Source organism: Salpingoeca rosetta, assembly GCF_000188695.1.
Source record: "Salpingoeca rosetta unplaced genomic scaffold supercont1.37, whole genome shotgun sequence".
NCBI lineage: Eukaryota > Choanoflagellata > Craspedida > Salpingoecidae > Salpingoeca > Salpingoeca rosetta.
Genome location: NW_004754897.1, coordinates 151,321 through 161,632, shown reverse-complemented (window position 1 = coordinate 161,632; position 10,312 = coordinate 151,321). Strand labels below are relative to the sequence as shown.

General features: G+C 54.9%; 3 protein-coding genes across 3 annotated transcripts in view; 2 read left to right on the top strand and 1 right to left on the bottom strand.

The window, feature by feature from the left end:
• PTSG_10848 (bleomycin hydrolase) overlaps window positions 1-2,255 on the top strand; it is a 2,964-nt gene extending 709 nt beyond the window's left edge. The window contains exons 2-6 of the mRNA XM_004988171.1: window positions 232-755; window positions 963-1,128; window positions 1,316-1,489; window positions 1,697-1,811; window positions 1,994-2,255. Coding sequence (XP_004988228.1) covers window positions 232-755; window positions 963-1,128; window positions 1,316-1,489; window positions 1,697-1,811; window positions 1,994-2,102 — 1,088 coding nt within the window. The 3' untranslated portion in view covers window positions 2,103-2,255. The remainder of the gene's footprint in view (window positions 1-231; window positions 756-962; window positions 1,129-1,315; window positions 1,490-1,696; window positions 1,812-1,993) is intronic.
• Window positions 2,256-3,089: 834 nt separating this feature from the next.
• PTSG_10847 (uncharacterized protein) lies at window positions 3,090-8,344 on the top strand (the record flags this gene model as incomplete). The annotated part of the gene is made up of 5 exons (XM_004988170.1): window positions 3,090-7,007; window positions 7,246-7,291; window positions 7,606-7,686; window positions 7,882-7,948; window positions 8,212-8,344. Exons 1-5 carry the CDS (start codon window positions 3,249-3,251, stop codon window positions 8,342-8,344), a joined length of 4,086 nt encoding a protein of 1,361 aa, XP_004988227.1. The 5' UTR covers window positions 3,090-3,248.
• Window positions 8,345-8,372: 28 nt separating this feature from the next.
• Window positions 8,373-10,062, bottom strand: PTSG_10846 (uncharacterized protein). Its single transcript, XM_004988169.1, has 5 exons — window positions 9,911-10,062; window positions 9,530-9,658; window positions 9,092-9,244; window positions 8,830-8,921; window positions 8,373-8,591 (listed from the first exon to the last, which is right to left on the bottom strand). Exons 1-5 carry the CDS (start codon window positions 9,997-9,999, stop codon window positions 8,527-8,529), a joined length of 528 nt encoding a protein of 175 aa, XP_004988226.1. The 5' UTR covers window positions 10,000-10,062; the 3' UTR covers window positions 8,373-8,526.
• Between the last annotated feature and the right edge of the window lie 250 nt (window positions 10,063-10,312).

The following is a 10,312-nucleotide window of genomic DNA, read 5'->3' as shown; positions in this document are numbered from 1 at the left end:
CACACACACACACTCTCTCTCTCTCTCTCTCTCTCTCTCTCTCTCTCTCTCTCTCTCTCTCTCTCTCTCTCTCTCTCTCTCTCTCTCTCCCTCCCTCCCTCTCTCTCTATCACACACACTTTCCCTCCTCTTGCTTCAACGACCCATGTGCTCACCTGCGCTCTTCCTCAAATGTACACATCCAACACATTCCTCCGCCTCCCCCTCCCCCTTGCCTCTTCTCGCTTGCAGCCATGAAGGAGAAGTACAACCTCCCCGACGACTTTGAGCTGTCGCAGTCGTACCTGTTCTTCTGGGACAAGCTGGAGCGCGCCAACTACTTCACCAACGCCATCCTGGAGACGCTGGACGAGGACCTGGACGGGCGACTCGTGCAGCATTTGCTCAGCGATCCGCTCGGCGACGGCGGGCAGTGGGACATGGCCGTCAACATTGTCCTCAAGTACGGCATCGTGCCCAAGTCGCAGTACCCGGAGTCGTTCTCCTCGTGCAACACGCGCCACATGAACGCGTTCCTGACGGCCAAGCTTCGCGACTTTGCGTGCGACCTCCGCGCCACCGCACGCGAGCTGTCCAAGGAAGAGCTTGCCAAGAAGCGGGATGCGTTTCTTGCCATGGTGTACCGTGTGCTGGCCATCCACCTCGGCACACCGCCCACCACCTTTGACTGGTGCTACACGGACACGGACAAGAAGTTCCACCGCATCTCCAACCTCACCCCATTGCAGTTCTACCGCGAATACGTCCCATTCAAGGTGCGTATGGAAGGGTGTGTTTGTGTCTTGTGTGTGTGTGTGTGTGTGTGTGTGTGTGTGTGTGTGTGTGTGTGTGTGTGTGTGTGTGTGTGCACTGTGGCTCTTGTATCGTTTTGCTGTCTGAGAACCCCTGGTCAATTCTTCACTCATACACACCTACCTTCACACACCACCCCTGCCCCCCTCATCTAACCGTCCAATCAATAGGTTGAGGACTACCAGAGCCTGATTCATGATCCGCGCAACGCCGTTGAGCGCGTGTACACGGTCAAGTATCTCGGCAATGTGCTGGGTGGCGACCGCGAGCTTGTCAAGCACATCAACGTCCCCATTGACCTGATCCGCTCTCTCTGCAAGAAGCAGCTTGATCAAGGTGGTGTACTGTGTGTGGGTATGTGGGTGTGTGTGTGTGTGTGTGTTTGGAATATTAGTTCTTCTTTGCATCTGTATGTGTGTGTGTGTATCCTCGTCTCTGTTGGCCTGCTCACACTTTCACTCACTTCAACTCACTCCAATTCAACCCTCGCCCACACTTCCCTCTGTCCTGTCTTGATCCTCAGGCATGCCTGTGTGGTTTGGCGTTGACGTGGGCAAAGAGTACCACCGCAAGATGGCGGTGATGGACACGCGCCTGTTTGACTACGACCTCGTGTTTGGCACCCGCCCCGCCCTTTCCAAGGCAGACCGCCTGCGCTACGGACAGTCTCTCATGACCCACGCCATGGTCTTCACAGGTCCGTTTGCACGCACGCACGCACGCACGCACGCACGCACTTGCCGAGACATGCACCTTCACACACGCACTTGCCTATGCATGCACCTTCACACACACACACATTCACACATTCACACACACACACACACACACACACACACACACACACACACACACACACACGCACACACACACACACACACACCTCTTCACACACTTGACAAAGGGTACAACGAGGCTGATGGGAAGATTGACAAGTGGCGGGTTGAGAACTCGTGGGGAAAGGACGTTGGTGACAGCGGCTACTACCTCATGACCGATGAGTGGTTTGATGAATACCTGTGAGTCCTCCTGCTCTCTCCACATGTGTGCGTGTGTGTGTGTGTGCCTGTCCCTGTCTGTCTGTCTGTGTCAGATTTATCTGCCTGCCTGCCTGCCTGTCCTTCGTTTTGCCTCCCACCTTCACGTGCACCTGCGCTTCAAACCTTCTTTTCTCACCCCCCCCCCACACACATACACACAGGTACCAGATTGTTGCACCCAAGGCCATGGTGGAGGAGATGGTGAAGGTGGACATGAAGGATGTGGTTGAGCTGCCACCATGGGATCCCATGGGCGCCCTCGCCTGCTGAGCAGAGACACTCATGTCTCTTCTTCTTCCCTGCCTTCTCCTTTCTCTTCTTCCTCTTCTTCACAACCCCCGCCCCTCCACAACCCCCCCCCCCCCCTTGCCCCTGCATTTTGCTTGGCCTCGTCGCGTTCCGAGGAGAATCGTGACATGTCACATGTTGCCATTGGCCGTGACGAAATGGAGGCCCGTGTTGCCAGTTTGCTTTTCCCTTGTTTCATGGCAGATCGAAAACACTTCCCCACCCCTCAACAACCAAAGATGACTTCGTACAGCACACACACATATGACACGCACATGACACACACACACACATGACACACACATGACACACACATATGACACACACACACACACATACACACACGAGACAAGCACACTGTGCAAGCTGCCCGCCCCCCCCCCCCCTACGGCTTCCCGTCACTTCAACTCACAACAAAATGTCCGTTTCATGCACCACACATTCTAATCACCACCCCTGCCCATTCTGACCAGCACACGAACATGCCTCGTCTACATACATTCTTGTTTGTTTCAAGGCACTTCACACCAGCTCATCCCACAATCGTGTGCTCGTGAGTGGAACTCCACACACGCCGAGGGCAATCCACGTCGCCACCGACCCGGAACAAACGCTCGCACTCTTGTCCGCACAGCCAAGCTGCCGGCGAATCAGACCCTTCGATACACACTCTCGCTCGCGTTCCTGTCTTCTTCATGTTCCAAGATCTCCCGAAGCAGGCAAAGCGTCGCACCTTCCCCTCAACCAAAATGTTATTGCACCCACACTACCCGGCCTACCACAGGCCTAGCTGATGCCCTCGGCTCTTCGCTTGCGTGCATGCATACAAATGATCGTTCGGGACACGAGCACAAAGGTCCTCTTGTTCTTTGTTTGCACAATTCGTTTCGAACACTTAAGAAATTTGGTGGGAGCGACACGACACAAGATAGTGGGGCAAACAAAGGAACAACACATCGTTTACGTCACGAAACGTTTACGCAGAAGGCTTAGCGCGCTCGGCTGGGTGTTGCTGTCCGCCAACTTGCCGATCTGCTTTCCCACCAACAGAACAGACGAAGGTGATTGAGAAGCGAAGTAGTCGAAGGGGGTGTACTCGTCATTGTTGTTGCAACGAGCTCGGGCATCATGGCTGAGCAGGGGAACGAGGCACGCGACAGAGGTCGCAACCGTCAGGCACCCCGCCTACCTCGACACAGACCACAGCCGCTAAACCTAAAGCTCGGTGATAACACCGGCAATGCAGCTGATGACGAGCCTACAAGTACAGCCGCAAGAGTTGGTACCGGCAGAACAGACGCCGATACCCACAATCGCAACCAAGCAGCCCTCCATCTCCAGCGAAGTCGCAACACAAACTTGCAAGCCTTTACCCACCACCTCAACACAAACTTCCTGGTGCCCTTCTCTCCACTCTCCAGCCCCTTGTTGCGCACCTTGCTGCAGAACAGCATGTCCACAGCTCAACTCACGCGTTCTTCTGCAGCCCCACCAACGTCCACCTCACCAACGTCCCCCGTACCAACCTCAAACGTCCCTTCTTCCTCCATCCATTATCTACTCCATCACCAACTTTGGGGTTTGCAACCAAACACAAACAGGCCGCACAACGCACAAGACAACAACAGCACCGCCAGCACCACCAACAACAACACCACCACAACTACAAACAACACCACCGCAAACAACACCACCACAAACAACGACGACACCAGCTCAAAGGCCCAGCCTCAGGACAGCAGCCACAACACGCCTTCAAACCCCGTGCAGCCCCACCCACTCGCACAAACACAGCACATCCCTTCACCAACAGCGCAGCAGAAGACGTCGAGCGAAGCATCAGCCCATGGACAAGATGGGCAGCCGCAAAGGCCAAGCGTGTTCTTTGGACCCGACTTTCCAACCGTGTTTGAGGAAGGTGCAGCCAACAGCAACAGCAATGACACCGGCGGCCTTACTTGCTCCCCGACTGCAACGGCACCTGATCCCCTCTGGGCAGCACCACCAATGCTGGTTTCTGGGCTCCCAGACGGCGACGACGCGTTTCCTGCATTAACACCGTTTTTGACTGAAGGTGGCCAATTGTTGCTGTCTCGTTTGCATTCCCCTGCCCCTTCATGCCGGCCAGATGACACAAGCGCTGTCCTTGCAACAGCAGCAGCAGCAACCACAGCAGCAGCAACGACAGCCACAACAGCAGCACCAGCAGCACCAACAACAATGACAACAACAAGAGCAGCCACGATGACGATGCCGACGCCAGCGCCGCCGCCACCACCAGTATCAGTGACAGCAGCGCCAGCTGCAACGACCACTTCTCCCACGACCTGCTCCACCAGCTGTACCACCAGCACGCTCGCTTCTGGCGCGGAACAACCTCAGTCAAGACAGGCAGAGTCCACAATAGCGGGCACTCCACGCGCCAAGGGCACGGGTGGATTGAACATCGGCCTGTTGTGGGCCCAGCCAACAACAGCCTTGCCGCCACAACAGGCTCGAGTATCGCGCGGGATTTTGGGAGGCGGCTTGCCTTTGCGAGCACACGACAGACTACGTGGCAGCCACCCTCTGCAGGTTTTTGGGGGCACAGCCAGCAAGAACCCGACAATCACCAGCACCAAGAGCGCCACCCACGCATCAACACGCACAATGCTTGACCCGGAATTATCAACGTCTCCATCGTCATTGTCAAGCACGACCCCTTTCACAACCACCGCTGCCGATCCTCGTGTGGCATCAGCCCACGAACTGGACGCACAGCACACAGAACATATCCCCTCATCTCTGCCACCACTGCCATCTCCTGCCTTGCAGCACGTTGTCAGTCAGCCACACCGTCCTGGAGAACTGTGTGAACGCACAGTGCAAGGTGAACCCACAGCAGCATCCTCACGCCAGCAGCCGAGTCAGCGGTGGAGAGTGCGACACATTCTGGGCATGGACAGCACAGAGGCGGATGGAGCGCCTCGGACGGAAGAGGCACATTCGTGGGACAGCCCTCAGCAGCAACCTCAGCAGCCCCGACGAGAGTTTGAGTATGAGCGAGAGCGAGAGTCAGAACAGGAACAGCACAGGTTAGGACAGAGTCAGAGTGGGTTGTGTTGCGAGGCAGATGGCTTGAGGCAACACAGCACAGTCGGAGCAGTACCAGAGGAGCACCAAATCTTTTCGCCACGACGTCAGTGCTCTTATCAGCGACATCAACTAGCGCAACAAGAGAGTTCGGAACAGACAGCAGCATCAGCAAGCCAGTTAGGAGAGGAGGGTGAGCATGCCAATAAGAGACAATGCACAACATCTTGGACCCAGCGACAAGCACACCAGAGAGCCGCGCAGCAACATCTTGAGCTTTGTCGCGGTGTTGCACCGCAGGTGTTGCCGGATGAAGTGTCGCAGCCGCCCGTGACAGTGACCCGGAATGTGGAACAACAACAACAACAGCAGCAGCAGCAGCAGCAGCAGCAACAACAGCAGCAACAGCAGCAACAGCAGCAACAGCAGCAACAGCAAGCAGCCCACGATGCACACAGCGAGCAGTCATCCTCAGCATCAATCCCGTGGCAGGTTCAGCAGCACAGGCGGTTGCGGGAGCTGCAAGAGCTGCAGGTTGTCATCATGCAGTGCCAAGAACATATCCGACAGCAGATGAACAACCCACCGCCAAGTGAACTCGGGAAGCATGGCCAGCATCAGCCACAGAAGAGCCAACATGCAGCACATGACGCAAGCTGTAGCTTTCCTCTGTCTATTAACAAAGTCGCAGCTGCCGCATTGGCCGGTACAGGGCAGAACGATGTGCAGATGGGCTTGCGCATGGGGGCTCATCTTGGGCTGTCTTTGCAGCAACAGCAACAGCAACAGCAACAGCAACAGCAACAGCAACAGCAACAGCAACAGCAACAACAACAGCAACAGCAGCAACAGCAACAGCAACAGCAGCAACAGCAACAGCAACAGCAACAGCAACAGCAACAGCAACAACAACAGCAACAGCAACAGCAACAGCAACAGCAACAACAACAGCAACAGCAACAACAACAGCAGCAACAGCAACAGCAAAGGCAAGCCCAACCCTCGACACCACCCGATGCTGCAACGCGCACGGTATTTCAACGGCAAGGACCTGTGCTTGCTCCGTTTGGTGTTCAGGGTGTCGTCGGTCCATCGCAAGAGCGCTTGCAACAGGACATGCAGGGCCGTTCAACGGCAGCGACAACGACAACCGTAACCCCTGTGCACTCACGCAGTTTCTCGCCCCAATCAGACACAACGGGGGAGTTAGTCTGGCCTGAGCTTTGTGACACGGGCCCTCTGCCCGGCACAGCGACTACCAGCACCACCGCAACCGCAAACAGAGCCTGTGACAGCGGTCAGCAGCCTGTTAATTCGACTTCGCTCGTGCCCACACATCAGCAACACTCGACCAGTGCCACCATCGCGACGCGTTCAACCAACAACCAGCAATCACACCCTCCCTCAGCACCCTCGCCTGCCATTCCCAGCGGCCGTCCCACGCGCTCGCTTTTCGACACACGTGGTAGCGAGGCCAGTGGCGGTGATGACAGGGACGACGTGTCCTCTCTGGAGTCGGAGGTTGTGTCGACACAGGGTGTTGGTGTACCCCCTGAGCTTGCAGCGAACACGGAGGTGATGGGCGCCCTGCTGGCGGCATATCAGCTTCAAGTTCTGGCCCAGCTCTCCTCCGCCCGCGCGTCCCTGGCGCTGGGACCCCAAGCTGTGCCTTTACCGAGCGGCGCCGTCACCAGAACCGGTGGTGGGCAGCGCGCCCTGTCAGCGCATGCTGTCAAGTGCCGCGTGTGCCAGCACATCTTCACTTGCAAGACGCGCATCAATCAAAGACAATCGTGTCGCAAGTGCTACAGGCAAGTCCTTTGTGTGTGTGTGTGTGTGTGTGTGTGCGGAAAGGGGGGGGGTGGGGTGTTGTGTTGTCCTGCTCACTTACTTGCTTGCTTGCACGCTCCCACAAACTGTGTGACGGTTGAATTGTTGATTGCAAGTTTCGTTTAGTTCAAGGTGTAAGTGACGTCATGATAACATCGTTTTGTCATGTCATTTCAACACTGTCGACAGCTTGTTCTACCATGATGTCACGCGCTGGCGTCAGACGCCTTCAGCTTCCAACACGGCCACAGTCGAGGATTTCATCCAAGGTGTGTGTGTGTGTGTGTGTGCGCGTGAGGCGAGAAGGGGGAGGGCCTCGGTTGTGGTATGTATGAATGAGCGTGTGCGTTCTATTCAGCTGTTGTAGAGATGCTCTTCAGTCATTTCAACGTCTAGAGAGAGCGAGACATTCATTTGCGCTGGTAACCACATGATCCTGCAAGCACACACACACACACACACACACACACACACACACACACACAAGTACACACACACACACAAGTACACACACGCAAGTAATGTGAGCAGTTCTTTTCATTGACGTGCAACTTGCTTGATGATGATGTGTGGCAATTTGCAGTCGTGCAACACTTGGACAAGGGGGCTTGTCGATGCCGGGGCCAGACGTTGAGAATGATTCGCGAGGAAGAGCTACTACCAGGTGCTCTTGTGTGTTGAGCACACCGGTGCCTGCGACGGGTTGCGTGGTTGCTCACGGTGGTTCACTGGTCTTTTGCTGGTGGTTTGAACGCGATGCAGCTATTGCCAACAGCTCACATGTTCGTACATGTGTGTGTGTGTGTGTTTGTGTGTGTGGTGTCGTGTTTGTAGAACGCTCTTGTTCACGCTGTCGCAGTCTTGCGTTTTGTCAATTCTTCCCCGACGCCGTCCAATCACGTGAGTGGAGTGCTTGTGATGTTCGAGTGCTTGTGGTTTGCGTGTGTGTGTGTGTGTGTGTGTGTGTGTGTGTGTGTGTGTGTGTGTGTGTGTGTGTGTGTGTGTGTGTGTGTGTGTGTGTGTGTGTGTGTGTGTGTGTGTGTGAGTATCGCGATATGTGTCTTCGCTTCGCAGCCTTTGCTGTGGACTGCGAAACTTTGTGGATATGTGGTGTGCGTGTGAGGTGCAAAGGGTGGTTTGTGTGCCTTCAACCTTTGCTCACCTCCCCCCGCTTCCACCAAAACAACAGATATCAACAGAACGGGGGCGCCGAAGCAGTGACACGACGTGCACCCTCAAGTGTACAGTGGGTGCAAGGTTTGGGCCTGCCGAGTGCTGTGAACAGACCCAACAATCTCCACACGCGCCTCTACGCCAGCTAGATGACCTAACCTAATGCACGTGGCTTGTTTTGTACATTGCCGTTCGTTTATGAGACAGAGAGAGCTTGTTCACAATCAAGTCAATTCCATGTGGCATACCAGTTGCCTGCTATGAAGAGCTTCTTGTGTGTGTGTGTGTGTGTGCGCGTGTGTGTGTGTAGAAAGGTGGTGCAGTTGTTACATTAATCCGCCAGGTCCAAGTCATATCGTTCATACATGGCCCGCGTTGCCAGCCCTTCCTGGCTTGCTGTGAGGTGTGATTGATGATGATGATGATGATGATGATGATGATGATGATGATGATGATGATGATGATGATGATGATGATGATGATGATGAATAAATGGAACGACGATGGATTCAAGCGGAGACAAAATCAAGTGGAGGAGAAGGAGGGAAGAGACTCATTCCAAGCAAACAAACGCACACGCACACGTACACACGTGCACGTGTGCATTCAAAACATGCACTGTACATGTGCTTACCGAGCATTCCCATGACAGCTTGTGCGACATCTTTCAGGTCGTTGTACGTGTGAAGCTTGTCAATGTGCGTGTCCAATTCTTCCGCGCTGTACCTGTGCCACCGCAGCAAGATAGGACGTGAATGGAAGAGTAAATGTGAGCATGGATCACAAAACGAATGGCAGGACTCGTGTGCACGCATACACACACGTCGAGGATCTAAATACCTTCACACGATCGCAAGCGTGTGTGTGCGTGTGTGTGCAAGAGGCATACAACGTACTCTTGTGAGAGTTGATCCACTCGCTGTTGCAATGTCTTGATGTCCTCTGATACAGACAGGAGCGAGTCCTGGTGTCGGCCAGTTGTGTTGGGGGTGGAGGCAGAGGAGGTGGCTTGGCGTGGCGTTGAAAAGGGTTTCTTCAATCGCCTTGACCTGAAAAAGAAGCGAAGCAGCAGCGACAGTGAGGGTGTAAGCGTTGAGTCGTGCGTTGGATGAAGTGGTGCATGCACGTAGATACAAGGACAGACAGAGACACAGACACAGGTACACAGACACACACAGACAGACGGACGGACAGACAGACAGACAGACGGACACAGACAAGCGCAGACACAGACAAGCGCAGACACAGACAAGCGCAGACACAGACACAGACACAGACACAGACACACACACACACACACAAAAACACACACACTCACTCACACTTGGCCATACCGTTGTGGCGTTTTGAAGGCCGAGGAAGGCTGAGAGCGAGTGTGTGTTGGTTGTTTTGGCGGCATCCGGGGTGTTCTGCTTGTCACCCAATACACGTTGGTTCCAGCTGCGCTGAGCCACTTTCGTTGCCTTGAAGCGGATCACAGAGCACGGCCAACAGCAGTTGAGCACACAAGATGACAATGAGGAACCATCAAGGGCGAAGCCATCAAGGGGGAAGCCATAAATCACCCATGTGCCACAGACACACACACACACGCGAACATACACACAGACACACACACACACACACACACACACACACACACAGATGCAGCGAAACATAGGCACAAATCAACACTGTACATCATCATGCAGGCAGACGCACACGGGACAACGTACGCCTTTGAAGCGTGCACGAGTTTGTTCAGAGCCGCCTGCACGTGCCGTTCGTCCACTTCCTTGCCACACTCCTCCACGATCTCCGCCATCGTGAAAGGCCTGCAGCGTGCATAAGCGCAATGGCAACAAGGGCCACGATGTGGCGCAGAGACACATCACAAGTCAGGATGCGGCAACACCAAGCAGCAGCGACGACAGCATCAGCAGCGACATCGATTTGCGGGCACAAGCGTCCACACTCGTCAGTTCATACCCATCATACCCATCATGCGCCTCAATCACCGCTTCCACGTCCATAGTGTGTGTGTGTGTGTGTGTGTGTGTGTGTGTGTGTGTGTGTGTGTGTGTGTGTGTGTGTGTGTGTGTGTGTGTGTGTGTGTGTGTGTGTGTGTGTGTGTGTGT